This window comes from Lagenorhynchus albirostris, chromosome 2 (assembly GCF_949774975.1).
Source record: "Lagenorhynchus albirostris chromosome 2, mLagAlb1.1, whole genome shotgun sequence".
NCBI classification, from domain to species: Eukaryota; Metazoa; Chordata; class Mammalia; order Artiodactyla; family Delphinidae; genus Lagenorhynchus; species Lagenorhynchus albirostris.
In genome coordinates, this window is record NC_083096.1 from 174119 (window position 1) to 194395 (window position 20277).

The window sequence follows — 20277 nt, forward strand, 5'->3', positions numbered from 1 at the left end:
TTCCACATATTTTTTGTTGGGCTTTATTTATTTATTTTTGGCTGCGTTGGGTCTTCGTTGCTGCGCGTGAGCTTTCTCTGGTTGCAGCGAGCTGGGGCTAGTCTTCGTTGTGGTGCGTGGGCTTCTCGTTGCGGTGCGTGGGCTTCTCATTGCGATGGCTTCTCTTGTTGCGGAGCCCGTGCTCTAGGCGCACAGGCTTCAGTAGTTGTGGCACGTGGGCTCAGTAGTTGTGGCTCGCAGGCTCTAGAGCGCAGGCTCAGTAGTTGTGGCGCACGGGCTTAGTTGCTCTGTGGCATGTGGGATCTTCCTGGACCAGGGTTTGAACCCGTGTCCCCTGCATTGGTAGGCAGATTCTTAACCGCTGCACCACCAGGGAAGTCCTCTTTAGTCTCTTTTAATCCATAGTTTTTTCCCTCCTGCTTTGGTTTCCCTTTGCAATTTATCTGTTAAAGAAACCTGTAGAATTTCCCACAGTCTAGATTTTGTTGACTGCATCCAAGTAGTCTCATTTAACACATTCTTCTGTCCCCTATATTTCCTGTAAACTGGTGGTTAGACTAGACGCTTGATAAGATTCAAGATTCAGCCTCAATTTTTCTGCGAGAATACTTCATAAGTGATGGTGGCGTGCTTCCTGCTGAGTGTTCTGAAGCGGTATGTGAGCTTTCCCCTGACGGTCATAGCCGCTGTGGATGACTGTCACAGCCGTGACTTCATTAGGGGCTGGTCTGTATTCCTTGTCAGTTTAAAGGTACTGCATTTGCTCTTTCAAGTCCAGGTCAACAAAATGCCCTCCTGGGGACTGAATTTCCCTAAATGCTCCAGATAAGTGTTCTCTCCAGTAGCACAATACACGGGGGATTTCCTCAAAAGAAATATTATCAGAATAAGATTAACCAAATAAGTCCTTAGGGGAAAGGGGACGATACAAAAGCTATCAAAATGCCTTGTTTGGGAAAATAGTAGAGAACAAGACTCCCTTTAAAAGCCTAGTCTTATGATTACCTGGCAGTTTTGACGAATTAGCAGGGAATGTGGTCGTATAGTTGGCTAATTTGGAAAAATAAAAGTCATGGAAAAGATTTTTTTAATCTATCATTTGGTTCCTAAGCCACAACTCTCAACTTTTTGGGGACAAGGTTAGGAGAGCATTCTTTGCCATGGCAAAAAAACTCCCCTTTTGAGTTTTACGGGGTGAGAAGGGCAGAGAGAGCTCCTCCAGCCTCCAGCCTGCACTTGGAGCCTGTTGTGAAATCAGCCAGAGTTGTCTAGATGGGTTGAAATGGTGCAGGGTGTGTTCACGCTTGCCTTCCGGAGTTTTAATGTTGTCCAGAAATTTAAATTTCAGAGATTCAGGTTCTCAGGAAGAAATAATTTCCTATTAGGCAGCCTTATGATGAATCTCCTATTTCAGATGGCTTCTCTGGGCTGCAGAGAACAAGGTAGCCTAGCCCTGTTTCTCCTTCTCCTTCCCTGTGAGGAGTTACCCAGCAGCGATGGGGAAGTGACCTCTCTCCTTCTCCCTTGTCCTCAGGAGCCAACGAAGTGCTGCTGGTGGTCGGGGGCTTCGGAAGCCAGCAGTCTCCCATCGACGTGGTAGAGAAGTATGACCCCAAGACTCAGGAGTGGAGCTTTTTGCCAGTAAGTAGTGGTGGAACCAAGCCTGGGGAAAGAGCTTCAATGCAGTCCCTGGCTCCAGATCATAACGAATCCAGCCCTTAGAGTAGAAAGCCTGGTAACAGCATCGTGTTCCTTACAGCAGTTAGTTTCAGTAGTTAGTTATTGACTAATTAGACATAAGAAATATTAATGACCCTGTGCCAAGTTACACTCAGCTGGCCGCCACCATTCCCGCGCCTTCCCAAGCTGCCTGTGCAACTCGCAGGGTGCTACCCTCGTGCCCTGTTAACCTGAACACTGTGTTAAACTGTGCTAAGCTGAACTGGCATCCAGTGGAACTTGGAAGTTTGTATCTCTCTCCTTTGGTGTGTCTCTGTTTCAGTGCTGAATGAACAATAGTAATTCTGAGAAAACTTGGAAATCTTTTGATCATTTCTCGTAACTTTTCGGGTCTTCAGGTCCTGGCCCTTAGATAGCACTGTGGTAATAGCTTTCTACTTTATGGAAGGATACCGGTCTTTAGCCCAGTGCCTTATGGAATAGAGAGGAATCGGATACTGGATAACAGGAGGAGATTAGGTCCTTTGGAAGCCTTGGAAGGAGGCAAATGTACAGAAGGCTTTAATCTGTAAGAGCATCACAACAAGCAAGAGGTTTTCATCCAGACAGCAGATGAACCTCTGCGCAGAAGGCTTCACAGTGGCAGGTGAAGAAGCAGAGGTGCGCAGATAAAAACAGGAAGGACAGCAAAAGGTGAGGCCTAAGACTGGCATGACTGAAATGACAGAGGCACCTCTTCCCTCCTGAATCCTAGAGCATCACTCGGAAGAGACGCTACGTAGCCTCAGTGTCCCTCCACGACCGGATCTACGTGATTGGCGGCTATGATGGCCGTTCCCGCCTCAGCTCAGTGGAGTGTCTAGACTACACAGCAGACGAAGATGGGGTCTGGTATTCTGTGGCCCCTATGAATGTCCGACGAGGCCTGGCCGGAGCCACCACCTTAGGAGGTAGGCTGGTGCACAGGGCAGTGTTTGCATTTTGGGGTGGCTGGATCGGGGTTCATACCTCTCTATGAAATGTGGAGGCTACTGGTAAGATCAGATACGCCTTTCTGCTTTCAGAAATACCCATGGGTGTTTCAACGCTGACAACAGAGTTGGTAAATCAAGTTCCAGTGTGCTGAGTGGGGAATTGGCACTAGTTGTATTTTTGCAAATTCCCATCTAGTCTTGGGATGTTTCTGAAGATTCCATCTTACCCCATTCTTTTTACATGTCTCGATTGTGCTGTCCTCTTTAAAAAGGACTTAATTGACTTATCCCTTAAAAAAACACTTGTTTTTGCCCCCAAACATTGGAAAGAGTTGTGGGAGATTTGTAGAGAAAAGAGTTACTAGAAGGCTCTCCTTCTCTAATAGCTGTGACTTGTTCATTCTGAGCAGATATGATCTATGTCTCTGGGGGCTTTGACGGAAGCAGGCGTCACACCAGTATGGAGCGGTATGACCCAAACATCGACCAGTGGAGCATGCTGGGAGACATGCAGACGGCCCGGGAAGGCGCAGGCCTCGTGGTGGCCAGCGGGGTCATCTACTGCCTAGGTGTGCGGGCTGGGACGCGGGGAGAACTGATGGGCGGCAGCCTCGGGGTGGGATCCTTTTTACCAGAATGAAGTTCGTAGACTTCCTTCCACTAAAACCCTGGTCTGCCACAGTATATTTTTCATTAACTGGGATTCTCCTTTTCATGGAAGCAGAAAACAGGGTACTGCCAGATTTCTTTTTGGATTATTGGAACCCTTGAGGGAGAACTGGAACTAAAAGACTTAGTTGAAACACTCGAGAAAGGCAGAATGGGAATGGGCATCAGGACTTACCATTCTTTCTGGAGTGGGGTCTGCTTTGTCTTTCAGGAGGATATGATGGCTTGAATATCTTAAATTCAGTTGAGAAATATGATCCCCATACAGGACACTGGACTAATGTCACACCGATGGCCACCAAGCGCTCTGGTAAGACCAGTCAGATCTTGGGGGGCAACAGACGGAGCTGTCCAAACCTTGTATGTGCAGTGAGGGTGCAGCCACAGGCCAGGCATCGGACCAGGGCTGCAGCCCCGTCTTCACTGGAGACAGAGGGGAACATGAGTCAGGTCCATTCTTCTCCAGCCTGTTGTCTCTAAATACAGTGAGACTAAAGGCAGCCTAAACTTTGACTAGGGTACAGTTTGAGGGCGAAGGCTTCCTGTCTTACTCGTTTTTTGCATCTGGGCCCCTCCCTGCATCCTAGCAGCCAGTCCAGCTCTGTGCATGTGGGCACACTGCCTGAGGGAATGTGCGTGTGCAGCGAAGGGGCTTCCTGAGCCCCCGGGCTGGGGTAAGGTAAGGAGAGCACCCTTCCTCTGGGCAAGATGTGCTCCAGAGCCAGTCACAACCCCTTTCCTCCCTTTATTGCCTTCTTTTTTCCACTTCCTTCTTTTCTGCTGATAAGGGTTGGGCTGTGAATTAACGAAGGTGAAGATGACAGCCAGTTCAAGAGGGTTTACAGGCGGGTAACCTGTGCAGGACTAGATTCTTCCAGGCCTGTCTGGCCCCGTCCCCATCCCTCGGCCATTCTGGAATTCAGCTAGCCGTCAGTGACAGTGTTCTGTTTCTAGAATTCAGATCCTGAGCTTAGCAGTATTCATTTGCTGTACCTTTTCTTCCCCAGGTGCGGGAGTAGCCCTGCTGAATGACCATATTTATGTGGTTGGGGGATTCGATGGTACAGCCCACCTTTCTTCTGTCGAAGCGTACAACATTCGCACCGATTCCTGGACAACGGTCACTAGCATGACCACCCCGCGATGCTACGTCGGGGCCACGGTGCTTCGGGGGAGACTTTATGCAATTGCAGGGTGAGGGTTAAACCAGGCATCTAGAGCGGTGTGATCCGAGCCGCATCGGGGGTGGAGATGGGGTTTGGTCCGGGAGGGAGACGCCTTGTGCGGGAGGGGGCCATGCGGCTGCAGAGCTCAGTCCCGCCTCTTCCCCCTCAGCTACGACGGGAACTCCCTGCTGAGCAGCATCGAGTGCTACGACCCCATCATCGACAGCTGGGAGGTCGTGACCTCCATGGGAACCCAGCGCTGCGACGCTGGTGTGTGTGTTCTCCGCGAGAAGTGACCGGTCCGACACAGTTTGCAGGGAACCAAGGATCCTTTCCAGAATGTCTGCTTCTCACTGTGTGCACAGGGTGATTACAGGCACCAGTGCCGCGATGATTGTGCTTATTTGACGCCCCTCGCACTGGTGGTTTTCCCCGAGGAGGGTGGGCTGCAGATCCTCAGGGGAGGAGGCTGCACACTGAGTGGGTGTGGGAGGCCAGACCACCTCTCCTCCCGGCCGCGGGGGCACTCTCCCCTTGTTTCTGACTCAGCGTGCGCTTGGGAGAACATACATTTAAGTTGTGCCTCGCGTGTTGCAGAGAATTAAGGTATGAGCGCAGCGCCGGGGTGTGGGCGGTATCCAGCCTCGATCATTGGAAGGGTACCAACTCTTGTTTCACAACAATAAATATCTTTCCTAGTCTACAGGTAGCAGGGGCAACACAGTTCCGATCTGGAGGGAAACAGAGGAAAGAGCCCTGTCAAAACTTTGGGGGCTGGGGACAGGGGGACAGGGTTGGCGTCAGAGCTGGGTGTAGAGTGTGGGAAGGGAGCTGGACGTGGTGGGATGGGAGTGAACCTGCGACAGCCGGAAGGCTGAGGAGGGAGTGTTATTTGAGGGTCTTTCCGTGGTCCCCTGGTACTTGTGGGTCCTGGGGACTGAGAGAGTGACAGAGCCAGCACATGTTAGGTGAGCAGAGGTGGAGGAGAATGGGCCTTCAGTGGGCCAGGGATAAACCAGAAGTTCCTGTGATTTCACAGTAGTCCTCCCTGCCGTGACTCATCTATACGGGGAAGGTCTTCCTCTGTTGAAGCAAGTGCTACTCACTCCACTGTTATGCGTCCATACTGTTTAGAGGGGGTGGGGGAGGGGCGGGGGGCAGCTGCCTAGAAGTTCAGCTGCCTCATTACTCCCTCATTCTTTTAAGAACATACTTCTGCTAAGGTGTGGTTTTTACTGCTGTGTTTTGTACATGTAGTTCTTTGCTATTAGAATCCCCCTTCCCTGTCTTTAAAGTGGATTTTATTCATCCCAGGACAGAATAATCAACGACAACTAAACTCCTTTTGTTAGTTTCGGTACCCGCTGTCCCTCCAAGGCTCCCCTGTGCTGTGCAGTGACATTCCTGCTCTGTGGGTATTGGGAGTGTGGGGACGTGATCACCTAAGGAAGGATGCATTTTCCCTTTGCTCTGAAATTCCTTTTTTTCCTCTTTCCCTGAGTTGTACTGACCTCAAGTTCATTTGTTTGTATTTTTTTAAGAAAATATTGAAAATCAGTGGTCTCAAGTGCCTGTCTTGCAGACATTTTGGGGGACCAGGCATAGGGATCAGCTGCAGGTCCTGTCTCTTCAGCCCGTTCACCTGTGTGTTTGCCAACTAGCTCTGCTGTGTCTCTGTTAGACAGGTAAGAGATCTCTGGAGACTCCCATCAATACAAGGTTAACTGAATTGCATATTCACGGACTCTCACAGTTGGACTTTACTTAGAAACCACAGGGGATAAAGAAGAGGCAATCTTGGGCTCATTTTGTAACCACTTGAATTTTAGGGTTTTAGTCGCCCCAGTCCTTTTTCCGTTTGCCTTGATTTGTGCCACAAACAGCTGTTTGTGATGCAAACAGCTATGCGGAAGGCTTGCAGAAATGCAAAAATCTTGATACTCCCAGAGCAAAGGGAAGGGGGAGCCAGAGAGGTTCAGCAAAGAGGCCGGCCGGCCTTTCTCTAGCAGAGGGATTGTGCCTGCCGATTAAATCGAACTGTGAGACATGTGACTTGTTCTCTCAGGAAGAGACCAGGGGAGGCAGAGGAGGGGAGGGGGTGAAGAACCCATGGCTCTGGGCTCTGGGCTGTCTTCACGGCTGACTTCTGAGTTTCAGTCCAAATTCCCAAATAGTTCTTCGATGGCAGCCACAGCTGAATAGCCCCCTCCATCCCTTTCCACTCTTTCCCCAATCTTCTGTGCTTTCCCCTGCTCATGGACCTACACACAACTACCCCTTATTTGGTGGTTCCTCCTGTTTTTCTAGCTCCCGTTAACTGGCAGGCAGCCACTAAGTTATGCAACCTCTGAAAGCTAAAGCTACCTTCATCTTGTGTCACCTGTCACCTCCACCACAATACAGACATCCGATTAGTTTTTAGGTTGTACATGAGTTTAACTGTTCCAAATCCATTCCTGTATTTTTTTTCCCTATCTTTTGCCCAGACTCATGGAGCACCGTCTCCTGATACCCTTACCTCTACTCTTCTCTTGCTTTCCAGTCTAGCCCCTCCATTTTGTCATCAGTTATCTTGCTAAAGCACGGACAGGGCCATTACAATACCAAACATACAGCACATTTTCAGTAAATATCAAACAGATATTTCTGGCCTAAAAGTCCATAGATTCCCGTTGTCCATGTTATAAGGTTTGAATTCCTTAGCATGACATTAGACCCATGGTGATCTGGACTCACGGCACCTTTCTGAACTTGCCGCCTCTACCACCCTCACTTCCCCCAGGTATCAACGTGCTTCATCCACAGTGGTCTTAACCATTCCTAAATCTGTTCTCACCCTTGGGGATATATTACACTGTTCCTTCTATCTGAAATAATCTTGCTGTCCCGGCAAAATCCTAGTCACCTTTTAATGCCCAATTCAAGTGTCACCTAGGTAAAGCCTTTTCTGACTCCCCATGTGGAATTACCCCTGATCTGTGCTTCCATTTACTTTGTTCCCTGGATCGTCTTTATCACATGTCCTTGGGTTTGGGTCTGTCTTCCTGTTTAAACTGTGTTCTCCAGTACAAAGTGCCTATCGTCGTAGTATCCTCAGGGTGTAGCATATTCTGTAATTGCTCAGCCAATGTTGAATTAATGAAGGACAAAGAGGAAGAAGAAAAACGTGCCGCCGACAGGGGGTGCTGGGTAGATGAGACGTTTCTCAGGTGGCTTGGCTCCCCTTCTATCTGCCTCCCCTGCCATCTCAGGAAGGCCACGCCTGCCGCACTACAACTAGTAAGACATCCGAAGGCGAACCGGAGAGAGTGAGACACAGCGTAACGACCCAGCAGTGGCTCTAGGGCCATGCCTGGACCCGTGGGCCCTGGAAGGCAGCCTTTCCGACTTCTACCGCTTCACTGCGCTGCGACCGACCCATAGGGAAACTGGGACTCGAGACGTTTCTGGAAGCGCGTCAACACCACGTCTTGCCACGTAGTTAGTGGTCCGTATGATAAGAACAGAGAGCAGCAACTGAAGCTTCCAGGCGCCTGCCTCCGCCCACAAGGCAGGTGTCCCTGTAGGTCGCGTCCCGTGTGAGCCACTGCGGCTGAGATTTGCTGATGGGGGTCTGACCCCAGGACGTCCCCGTCGTTCACGGGACTAAACGCACACCTGGACTGGCTCAGGTTTCACTCAGTGTAAGGGAAGCCCAACGCCCAGGTGAGCCTGGGCAGAAGCTCTGTCACATCCCAGGAGACATCTGTTACGAAACCACGCCGGCCGCCTGGGCGGCGGCGAACGGCCGCGCCTGCGCACTGGCGTCCAGGGCCGGGAAGCGGCGCCTGCGCTGAAGGAGCGCCGCCGCGACCGCGCCTGCGCGGTGCGAAGAAGTCGCCCTGAGACCGCGCTGCGCGTCGCCGCCAAGGGCCCGGGTAGAGGCCATGGAGCCCGCGGCGCCGCCGAGCGACCTGGTGTCGGCGGAGGGCCGGAACCGGAAGGCGGTGCTGTGCCAGCGCTGTGGCTCCCGCGTGCTGCAGCCGGGCACGGCGCTCTTCTCCCGCCGGCAGGTGAGGGGACGCGGGGGGGGGAGGGGCGGCGACACCGGGTCCAGTTCGGCTTGGACCCGGACACACGACCGGACACTGGCGCCCCGGGGCCGCGCCTGCCGACCGCGGGGTCCCGACGCCGGGCCGCTGCAGACCGACCTTCTAGGGAGCCTGAGTGTTACTTCCTCAGGCTCAGGTGTCGGTGCCCTTCGTCCAGCTGTCACGTTCCGCAGCCTCCTTCCCACTGCGCCGCCACGCCCCGCCCCGGGAGTGGGCGCGGAGTCCCGGGGGGGGGGAGTGGGCGGGGAAACTGGGGGGCGGTTCGCAGGGACTGGGCGGGTGGGCACGGGGTGGGGAGGGACGGGACGCGGGGGCCGTCCTGGGGGCGAGGCCCGAACCCTCAGAGCGCTCGCTCGCTCCCGGGTCTGTGATCCCCGTCGACGTCGTGAATCACTAGGAGTGTCGTTCACACCGCTGCACAGACCCCGTGTCCCGCGCCCGCTGCCCCGAGACTGCGCGCGCGTGAGGGAGGACACAGACTTTGGAATATTAAGTAAATGAGGGAGTGAAGTTCTCAGTCCGTGAGACTAAGGGTTAGAGCAGGCGGAGCGAATCCGTGTGTCGCAGGCGCCATCGATCACCCGACGTGTCCTTTTTTTTAAGTCCTGTGAACGGTTTCTTTATAAAATGTTCAGACCCCCGACTCGGTCCTTTGTGAAATCTCACCTGCAGTCTGGGGCAGAGGAGAAAATTACAGTCACAGAGGAAAGAAACACCAAAGAGCTTGATAATGTAGGGAAAGGGTGATGAGTTAGAGAAGGGAATAGTTGCTTTCTTACCTTTTGAGGGAGAGGGCAGTTGGGGCAGGAGAGGGGGGTGGAAGATGAGATTGTGGGAGAGAAAGGATAGAGCACTGTTTGGGTGAGAATGAGAGCAAACCGAGACATTATTCTCAAACTAAGCATGCACCTAACATAGGACCCAGCAAGTGTTCTCCGGGCCTTTATCCCTGGCGGGATGAAAACATGTTCACACCAAACCTGTGCACAAATGTTCACTGCACCTTTATTCCTAAGAGCCGAAAACCAGAAACAGCCCAGCAGGCATTCTGCTGGTGAATGATGCCACACCACGGGCACCACAACTTGGATGAGGATGAATCTCCCGGGAATTATGCTGAGTGAAGAAAGCTGGTCCCAAAAGATTACTATTGTGTCATTCCATTTATATGACATTTTTGAATTTTAGAAATGGTCAACAGATTAGTGATTGCCAGGGTTTAGGAAGCGGGGGCGGGTCAGGGGTGTTGGCAAGTGTGGTTATAAAAGGGTAGACGGATGGTGGTGATGGTTGCACAATAATGTGAATGTACTTAATGGCACCAAACTGCCCACTTAAAAATTATTTAAATGGTACAGTTTATGTTATGTATAGTTTATCACAGTGAAAAATCAGGAATTAAAATGGAACATGCCTCAGGTGTGTTGGGCAGTGTTGTTCTAGTTATTGCTGCATAACAAAATCACCCCAGACAGTGACTTAAAACATGAACGTTTATTTTGCTCACAAATTTGGGGGTTGGCAGGGCCCAGCTCGGCAGTTCTCTCGTTCATGGTGTTTCACGGGGCAGCAGTTAGAGGGGTCATCTCAGAAGCTTGCCCACTCCCATGTCTGCCTGTGGACTGAGAGGATTCAGGCACCTGGGACAGGCTGTGATGGGCCGCTCCTCCCGGTATCCGCCAGGAGGCCGCAGGGTAGCCATGGTTCTTCCAGGGTCACCAGGGCTCCCAGAGCAACTGTTCCAAGAGCAACCTGCGAAAGTGGCCCAGCCTTCCCTAACCTAGCCTGTCCCACCCACCTTGGCCTGCCCAGGCTCAAGGGGAGAGGCATAGTCTCCACATCTTGGAAAGGTTGTCAGAGAATTTGTGGACATTTGTGTGGTTTTAAAACCACTACAAAGGACTTCCCTGGTGGCGCAGTGGTTAAGAATCCGCCTGCCAGTGCAGGAGACACGGGTTTGAGCCCTGGTCCTGGAAGATCCCACATGCCGCGGAGCAACTAAGCCCGTGAGCCACAAGTACTGAGCCCGCACACTGCAACTACCAAAGCCCGTGCGCGTAGAGCCCGTGCTCCACAACAAGAGAAGCCACTGCAATGAGAAGCCCGCGCACCCCAACGAAGAGTAGCCCCCACTCACTGCAACTAGAGAAAACCACGCGTGGCAACGAAGACCCAATGCAGTGATAAATAAATAAATAAATAAATATATAAATATATATATATATATATGAGACGGGTTCTTTCCCCATGTCAGTATTTTTAAAAAAATAATAATAAAAAATAATAAAACCACCACATGTACTCACTGAAGGGGGAAAAATTACAAAAAAGGTTAACAGAAGTTTACTTTGTACTGTGACAGTTTTTATTCTCATCTATAGTACAGCATGCTTGCCAAGTTCTCTATAATGAGAATGTATTTTTACAAAGAGAAAGAAAATATTTTATTTTTTAACGGGTACTGTTAATAGTTCTTGAAGAAAGCAAAAGAAGTTTCAGTGAGACATCAGCAGAATCTCAGCGTCGTGGTGTTTGATGCGTCTCAGAGAGCTGGCCGGGATCAGGGGTGCTGGCCGGGGCCCTGGCCGCACAGCTAACCCACCTCGTCAGGGGTCTGGCGACTTTGGCCCCCAGACAGCCGAGTTGGCCACCTCAAATTAGGTATTAATTTCTAGATTTCCACCCCAGTAGTCTGTCCAGAAAGCCTCATTGTGTCCCACATGATACATCCCACAGCGTGACCCTAGCGTTGTCCTCTACTTTGTTGAGATCCAGGCACAGATACACAGACGAGTGCAAATACATGGGTCTGACTTAACAGGATTTCAGTAAAAATGGGCATGTTGAGGAAGAGCGGGAACAGGACCCAGTGTGACTGACCCCTTGAATGAATGGGTAGTAATAGTCCTGCCCTTTAGTCACTAATCAAATGGGAGACAGCAGAGGTGGCCTTATGCACTGCAAACGGGGACAGTGTGGGGGATTCGTGCTCCTTTGCTAGACATGTCCTGAGGGCTAACGCTTATATAGTCTTTGATTTTCTCCCCTCACATTTCACTCCTCTTGCATTTAGTTAAGATGTGATTTCACACCGATGGTATAGGAGGTAGGCTGGAAATGTACCTAGGGACGTTTAGGCCCACAGAAAATTACTCATAGGACTGGAATTCAGGTTTTCTGGTTCCTGAATTTTGATTCCTACCTCTCTTTGCCTCTGCCTGTTCCCATTTTCACTCAGGGTAAAACAAAGCATTAGGGACTCATTTAACCATCAGATGAGGCAAGAAGAGTGGCTGGAATGACAATATAACAGGAAGAGGGACTATCATATTTTATGATGTCCTCAGATGAAGCCTCAGGTGACACAGCAAAGGGAAATGCACAGATGTGTTTTAACAAGCCGAGTGCTTGGAGGACAGGGAGGGGGAATGTTCTGGATCAGAGCTCCCTCCTCCCTGCCAGGGATACCCTACCAGCGTCTGCAGGCCTGGAGTTCAGAAGTGCGGGCTCCAGGGTGTTTCACACACTGGCGGCTCTTGTGGCCTTCCTGACGTTCTCATCCCCACCAGAGCATTGATGTCAGTCGAATTTTTAAAAAACTTTTTAAATTGTTTGCTTTTGTCCTCATTGCCAATGCCAGGCTAGCACATTAAGGCCGTCCTATTTTATTAGCGTTTGGGGGTGCGTTGGAAGTGAATTAAGGGGTGGGAAATACTCCGCGCCTTGGCGGCAGCCATAGTGTGGAGCAGGGAAGGAGCTTGGCTGACGTGGCCTTCAGTGAGCGGCAGCTGAGGCGTCCGCTAACCACGTGGAAGAAGTCAAAGGGATTGCATGCGTGCGTGCGTGTGTGCGCATGCTTTCTCCTCGTGAATGGGAGATGCAAGGGTCCTAGAGAGAATATTGCAAATTCTAGAACTAGATTTTCCTTTTTAATGTTCCTTTTATAAGATAAACCCAGTATCTTCGTAACAACAGTGGTGGAATAGCGTGAAGCCAGACATCCTGTGTTTACCCTTGTCCCAGATATTTGCGTTCTGCTCTGTGTCTCTTGCTGTTCCAGGCAGTGGGGATGTGGTAATGAACAGGAAAAGTGAGCTGGTGGAGGGAGCCCCCTGGTAAGTAACTGAGCCAGTAAACTGATGATTTCAGAAACAACGAGTAGGAAATGGAGCAGCATGAGGAAATTTGGGGGTGACGAATATGCTCGTTCTCTTGATCGTGGTAGAGCTTTGTTGGTGTGCGGTATACGGGTGCCAGAATGTGTCAGATGTCCACTTTGGATCTGTGCAGTGTGCGTCAGCTATGCCTCAGCCGAGCCACTTTGAAGAATACACATGCAGTGGGCAGCATGGGAAGCTCGTGCAGGTTGTCCGGTTGGGGGGGACCCTGAGGAGGCCACGTGGGAGCCGAGTGTCCGGGAGGAGCTGGCCCTGGAGGGTCCGGGGGCGGGGGCGGGGAGGAACAGGCTGGTCCTGAGGACCCAGGGCGTCCCGGTTACCGCGGCAACCAGGCAGCGCCTCTCCCCCTTCTCCTGAGAGGCGGGCGAGGACCGGGGCAGCCTGGGGCTTACTGCCAGGGCGCCTGGGCTGGGGGAGCTTCGGGGGCCGGCCGTGCGGAGTGAGCAGGGCTCTGCTGTGTTCTGTCCACGCAGCTCTGCCTCCCGCCCATGAGGAAGAAGCCGGCGCTGGCCGACGGCGGCAGCCCTGAGGGCGACCTTCTGCAGGACCACTGGCTGGTGGAGGACATGTTCACTTTCGAGAACGTGGGCTTCACCAAGGACGTGGGCAACATCAAGTTCCTGGTCTGCGCAGACTGCGAGATCGGCCCCATCGGCTGGCACTGCCTGGACGACAAGAACAGTTTCTATGTGGCCTTGGAACGGGTTTCCCATGAGTGACTGAGGGGAGGGGACTCAGCTCCACCCCCACTATAAAATCTACTCCCCACAAGGACGGCCGCGTCGCCTTCTCTGCACTAACGTCAGTCACGGGCGTCAGCCCGCCCCGTCCAGCACGCGTCCACGTGCTTCCTCACGGCCTCAGCGCCGGCCTCCTGCTTAGTTCACAGGCGTTACCGCCTTTGCTCAGCCCCCTTTCCCCCCGGGTTTAGGACACGGGGCGCTTCCACAGATCTGCTCCCCTCCCAGCCTCCTGCTGTCCTGTACCCTGGGACTCTCACCCTCCGAGCAGTTATGCAAACTTTTAGCCGTGATGACACGTGACGGATGGTGCTCATGAGGTGCTGACGGTTGAAACCCGCCTTTTTCTCATTCAGGAAAGTACACGGACGTCTGCTGTGTGGCTAACTTTACAGTAATTTATTCTTTCTAAAAGTAAAACATTTCCCAACTGCAGTATTTAAACCACTAATCAGAAATACATTCCTTTGGACATGCCTCTAAGACCACGTTTAGGGGCCTCTCCTCTAGGCTGACAGCGACTTTATTGTCAAGGTGGGTGTGGCCACTCTTCCCTTCAAATCTTGATGTAGTTTTTCTTTGTGTTAGCTCCGCACTGCTATATATAGCCTGTAAGCTGAAAGTCAGATTTCCAACCCCATCTGTCAGCTACCCCGAGGAAAACTCAGGCCTGGCTGTGTTCCCAAGATCTCCTGGAGTCAGCGGAGAGAGCAGGACGTAGGGGGCGGGCCTTTGCCGCATCATACATGACTTCATTGGTTTGTCTTACGTGGACTCATAAGACTCTCATATAACTCTCTCTTTGCTCCTAGGACAGACTTCTTAAGTGGATGGTGGCATCATTACTGCATGCGCTGGGCGTGGTCCTCACAGATTTCTGATTCAGTTGGAATCTCTAGACTAACCCAGAATACAGACTTTCCATCCAGATGCCTCTCTTTGTAGCTGTGGGGTTGCTCTGACAGTTTGATGTTCAGTACGATTGATTCTCAGTTCTGTCATTTCTCTTCTGGAATGACTCACCATCTCAGAAGGAATCTGTGAAACCAGGTTCCAGGCATCCTCCCATCTTCCGTGCCTCTAAGGCTCAGGAGACCTAGAATGCAAATGAGGGCTAAGTGGAGACCTTACAGGCATTCCTTCGGACCTGTTTTCCAGTTGCTTCCTCCCTCCTTCTCCCCAGAACTTGGTCTAAGGGCCCCCCAACTAAAGTGCGGGCCTTGGGCACAGTTTTGCCACCAACCTCCTCCCCTAGAAAGGTGGCTTCCGTCCCCGGCCGTAGCCTCACGAACTCTGGTAGAAAATGAGAGAACTGTTTTCTAGACGGATGGTCAGATGTCCATGATTATGGCATTTGCAGAAAAACTGTGAGAATATCCACTCAGGTCAGAAGGAACAAAACCACGTAGATGCCTCTGGGGACGTGTGGCCCCTCATATCATGAGCCAAAACCTGGGCAAGGCGTTTTTTAAATTAGACTTTTACTTTTCTTTCCTTTTTTAATCACAGAAATAGCAGATAAATACAAAAGTAGGTATACGGGGATATGTGTATATGTATAGCTGATTCACTGTGTTGTAGGGCAGAAACTAACACACCATTGTAAAGCAATTATGCTCCAACCAAGATGTTAAAAAAAAAAGTAGGTATAAAAATGTTTTTAATCATTCATATTTTCACCATGCAGAGATTGCCGACGGTAGTGTGGTGTTACGTTCTTCTCAGTGTTTTTCAGTATGTAGTGTATAAATAAACGTAGGGTTTTTAAAACAAATATGAGATCATGTGGTACTCTCATAACTTGCTTTTTCCATTTAACAAAATACTGACTTCCCACGTAGGTGACATCCATCTCCGCCGTTGTATTTCTGTACTGTAATTTATTTTACAGTCCACTGTTAGATTGTCTCCAGCCTCTCCTAAACCATGTGATATAAGGTGCAACCTTGTGGCTGAATCTGTCCAGGCTTTTCTACTGTTTCCCCGGCTGCGTCAGCAGCAGCGGGCTTGCAGGGTGTGTGCGTCTTCACGGCTCTGCTGACTGACGCGCACAGCGGCTTTACCCTCCTCCCCAGCAGTTCCTAACACTGGGTATTTATTGTCTTAAATGAATATGTTGATACTTTAATAGTAGGAAAAATAGTGTCTCATTGTTTTAATTTGCATTTATTTTATTTCTAATGAAATTTTTATATACTTACTGGTCACTTGTGTTTCGTTTCTTGAGAATTCCCAAACTTTGTTCCTCCAGTAGCCAAAATATCAAGTTGTTATTCTGCCTTTTCAGCTTGATTTGAAAGAAATAAAGGCATTTAAACAGTGACAATTAGATTCTTGCACGTCCTTGGGAAGAATGTATAATTGGAAACAGAGATGAGGGCTGAAACCTGCGCCTTAGGATTTACCCTGGGGTCTGTCGGCTGAGGAATCAGCCCTTCGGTGTCTGTTGTGGAATGAAGGTCGTCTCCCTGCCCCCCACACATGGTGGGCTCTGGGGAAAGCCTTGTGAGTCAGGTCGCTGTGTGCGCCGGGGCACAAGGGGGAGCCCACGACCGCGGCTGTGAGTATCGAGGCTGCAGCTGCAGTGGGGGAGCAGTTGATTTTTCCAGGGCCTTCCTGTTTTGACACAGAATTAAAGGTGGACAGCGGTGTACTGACACTTTACTGCTGTTAGCGCACTGTATGAGGCTCCTCAGAACTCCGCCATGTGGCTATGAGGACCTCTGCTCCCAGTACTGGTGGACTGACCATCCCAGTGAGGGCAGCTCGAAAGGCTGGTTACGTACTTTAAAAGTCCGGAGGCATCAGGGCGCTAACACAAGTTTGGAGAATTACTGGATCTGGACCACGGAGAAGATGGAGGCCCCGGGCAGTGGGCTTAGCGTGATGGACGCTCTCCTCCTGCTGGTGTTTCCCAGCTTAGAGGAGGCAGTTCGGAGGGTGATGGGTGGTCCTGACGGCCTTGCAGAAGGCAGGGACAGGGCCTGTCACAGGGTGTGGACCAGGCGGCCTGCCTTCACTTCGGGTTGGTGCCCTCGGTCCTTTGCCCCCGGAAGCAGGGCGAGGCAGGGTGGGGAGTAGAAAGTTTCTAAGATGGATTGCAGCTCAGCCTCAAAATCTCAGCCCTTGAAATTGGATTAAGGTGATCCCAAGTGGTCGTTGCCCCAGGCCTTTGGCATGAGCAAACAAAAACCCTCTCTAGAGGAAGATGTCACCATCCTAAACTTCAAATTCTTTCTGCAAACAATTTTGCTAAGACAATATACTGAATATAATAAAATGTAACCAAGCATATGAGACAAGATGATAAAACCAGTAAAACAAAAGGCCATGGGAACAGGCCCACTGAGGCTGGGGAAACAGGAGCTTTCAGAGGTAGACGGTAAAGTAACTGCTTACTCTGCAAAGGAGATACCAGACGTGTGAGAAAAAAAAAAAGTGAATTCTAGAATCTAAAAAAATCCGAAACCAGAAGTGAGAATTCACTGGAAGGTTTTAATAGAAGATTAGACATAGCTGGAGAGAGAACTAGGCAACTGGGAGCTGCCAGTAGATTTGCAAGCCCGCAACGCAAGACCTCATACGGCGTTACCCAGAGAAGTTGAAGGAAAACAAGCAAATTCACAGGGCCAGATAACCACAGCCCAGATCCATTCAAGCTGACATCTGATTTATTGAGATTCGAGAGCCTGTGAATTAAGGATGGTTTTTGCCTACATAAAACTCTCAGTTTTGCCTCTTAGCCCACAAAGCCTAAAATATTTATCTGGTCCTTAAAGAAAAATTTTGCCAATTCGTGACTAATTGTAAAGATGTTGACTTTTCCCCAAACTGATGTATATAAATTTAATAAAATCCCAATCAAAAACCCAACAGGTTTTGTGTGTGTGAAATTCAACAAACTGAGTCTAAAAGTTATATGTAAGGGGACTTCCCTGATGATCCAGTGGCTAAGACCCCGAGCTCCCAATGCAGGGGACCCAGGTTTGATCCCGGGTCAGGGAAATAGATCCCACACGCATGCCACAACTAAAGATCCCGCACTCAGCAATGGAGATCCCGAGTGCTGCAACTAAGACCTGGCACAGCCAAATAAATAGATAAATTTTTTTTAAATAAAGTAATAAAATAAAATAAAAGTTATATGTAAGTGCAGAGGACTAAGACTAGCCAAGACGGTCAAGGAGAAAAAGCAGATGCGAGAGTTTCTCCTTTGGAGAGACAACCAGACGGGAGAGTTTCTCCTTTGGAGAGACAACCAGACGGGAGAGTTTCTCCTTTGGGGAGACAACCAGACGGGAGAGTTTCTCCTTTGGAGAGACAACCAGATGGGAGAGTTTCTCCTTTGAAGAGACACCACAGTTTGTCACAAGGGTAAAACAAAATCTCCCAGAAACAGCACCATGCATATGGATACTTGATTTATGACAAAGATGGGGGTCGTGATCTGGAAGGGCAGGGTCAGGAGGGCTTCTGCAAGGTTGGTAACGTTCTAATTTTTAAATATCTGCATAGTGGTTATGTCATAAATTAAGCTGTACATCTTTTGTGTGCTTTTCTGAACACGTTATATTTTCATAATAAAAAGATTTTTAAAAGAAAGTAACTAATGGTCCTATACAGAGCCCACTTTTGTAAGCAATTCAGTCATTTGAAAGCAGGAACCACCTGCACAGCCTTGTCACTGGCTCAAGAATGATGAGCCTGGGCATGGCCCTGGTGTCTCCCTGGTACCCTGATTGTTCACCAAGAGGATAATCTTGTTCCCACAAAGACTCTCCCTCTTCCTTTGCCCCTCCCCTGCCCAGGCTCACCATGTTTGTCATTTCAGTTACATGTCATTTTGTTGCTACGTGATGGGGGAGCATGGGGCAGGGGTGCCGAGAGGAAAAGGATGCAGACTTGTCAGGATTCTTAAGATGGCTTGAAAACTAGAGTTGACCGTGGGCCTTCCCCTCCAACCTTGGGAGTATTTTAAATTCCTGGAGCTGAGATGAGTGTGTGTGTGTGTGGGGTGTGTGTGAGAAGAAATCAAGGAACCTCATCTTACATGGAGTGGGGAGGCCAGAAGGGGGGCCTTTCACGCTCGTGCCTGCATCACCAGCAGGAAGAGGGAAGATAAGATGTTGCTTTTTTCCCTCTGGTACAAGGGAGGGCATTTTTCACATAGGCAGTTTATCTCCTGCTTAAAAAAAAAGGGAAGGAAAGTCCCTCCCTGCCCAGTGGTGGTCCCACTCTGACCACCCCTGGCAGCCAATGAGAAGCCTCACAGCCTTGGACCCCTGTTCTTCCCCTGTGTCCTGTTCAGAACACATGTCCCCAAGCTCCTTCTAAACCTGGTGAAAGCACGTCCCTCCGCGCTCTCCCAGCTTACCTGCGATTCACCACAGCTTGCCTGTCCCAAGTCTAAATTCTCTGCCATTCCTGAGTAAACCCATTTTGCTGGTAAAATAACTGCCTCTTTTATTTTTCAGGTTAACAGGAGATATAGAGAAAGGGAGGAGGAAAAGTCAGAAATAAAAGTCTAAACTTGGAAATAGTCTAGATAGTAGAAATAAATCCAAATACCTTGTAAAAAGGACTAATTTTAATTGGTGTGATGTAAAGAAGCATGGTGTCAAGGGGGCGGTGTCATTTCCACAAGTAACACTGAGGATGTCACTGTTTCAAATGTATTTATAATCCCTGGGTCGGAGGGGCTCTATCCAGTTGGGGGATGGAAGGACTGTAACTGGGTGACTCTGCCAGCGGGTGGGATGAATGCCAAAGAGGCAAAGGCAGAGACGATGGTGTTGAGTTCATGGCCAGGCAGCTTCACTCTGATCATTGAAGTGCCCACCTTCAGCAGGACACCCCGTGAAAATTGTTTTGTTCAAGGCAGTGACAGGCAATAGGTTACATCTGAGCTTTGTACACGTGAGGTTTCAAAGCACTCACTTGAATGTCCACCCACACATTCTCCCCTTATCCCTTGACCGGAACATCCACTTTAGAGTTGGCAGCCTCAGAAAACCCCACAGTTGAGACCAAATGACACTTTTCAGAGTTCCAGGTTCAGCTGGGCACCCTGGACTTAAGCCACCTGAGACACCTGGGCATTTAGTTTTTTGGGTTTTTTAAAATTAATTAATTTATTTATTTTTGGCTGCATTGGGTCTTCGTTGCTACAAGCGGGCTTTCTCTAGTTGTGGCGAGTGGGGGCTACTCTTCGTTGCAGTGCGCGGGCTTCTCATTGCGGTGGCTTCTCTTGTTGCAGAGCACGGGCTCTGGGCGCGCAGGCTTCAGTAGTTGTGGCACGTGGGCTCAGTAGTTGTGGCTTGAGGGCTCTAGAGCTCAGGCTCAGTAGTTGTGGCACACGGGCTCAGTTGCTCCGTGGCACGTGGGATCTTCCCAGGCCAGGGCTCAAACCCATGTCCCCTGCATTGGCAGGCGGATTCTTAACCACTGCATCACCAGGGAAGCCTGGGCATTTATTTTTTTAATTTTTATTTTATTCTTTTTGTGGTACGTGGGCCTCTCACTGTTGTGGCCTCTCCCGTTGCAGAGCACAGGCTCGGGACGCGCAGGCTCAGTGGCCATGGCTCACGGGCCTAGCCACTCCGCGGCGTGTGGGAAGCCCCCTGGGCATTTAGTTTTAAAATATTTCAGGATACTTTCAAATGACATGGCTAGTGTCTTGTGGGTAAACAGGTGCAGGAATCCAGGGGCACTGGTGGGTGACCCTAACTTTGTCTTCCTGAGCTCTACCAGCAGGAAGTCATTACCGCTGCAGGTTTTCC

At 50.3% G+C, this 20277-nt stretch overlaps 2 protein-coding genes across 6 annotated transcripts in view; both read left to right on the plus strand.

The window, feature by feature from the left end:
- The window catches only part of KLHL12 (kelch like family member 12), a 28596-nt gene extending 22550 nt beyond the window's left edge, over nt 1-6046 (plus strand). For all 5 annotated transcript variants that reach the window (XM_060125790.1, XM_060125771.1, XM_060125774.1 and 2 more), the window contains 6 exons: nt 1535-1641; nt 2435-2630; nt 3065-3223; nt 3535-3633; nt 4331-4517; nt 4659-6046. In XM_060125790.1, coding sequence (XP_059981773.1) covers nt 1535-1641; nt 2435-2630; nt 3065-3223; nt 3535-3633; nt 4331-4517; nt 4659-4785 — 875 coding nt within the window. In that variant the 3' untranslated portion in view covers nt 4786-6046. The remainder of the gene's footprint in view (nt 1-1534; nt 1642-2434; nt 2631-3064; nt 3224-3534; nt 3634-4330; nt 4518-4658) is intronic.
- Nucleotides 6047-6965: 919 nt separating this feature from the next.
- Nucleotides 6966-15705, plus strand: RABIF (RAB interacting factor). The gene is made up of 2 exons (XM_060125805.1): nt 6966-8541; nt 13232-15705. Exons 1-2 carry the CDS (start codon nt 8416-8418, stop codon nt 13475-13477), a joined length of 372 nt encoding a protein of 123 aa, XP_059981788.1. The 5' UTR covers nt 6966-8415; the 3' UTR covers nt 13478-15705.
- Nucleotides 15706-20277: the final 4572 nt, after the last annotated feature.

Excerpts from the sequence above, each read along its gene's own strand:
- RABIF (XM_060125805.1), top strand. The coding sequence starts at position 8,416 with ATGGAGCCCGCGGCGCCGCCGAGCGACCTGGTGTCGGCGGAGGGCCGG. Across the intron at positions 8,542-13,231 it reads CGCTCTTCTCCCGCCGGCAG|CTCTGCCTCCCGCCCATGAG; the intron begins GTGAGGGGACGC and ends CTGTCCACGCAG.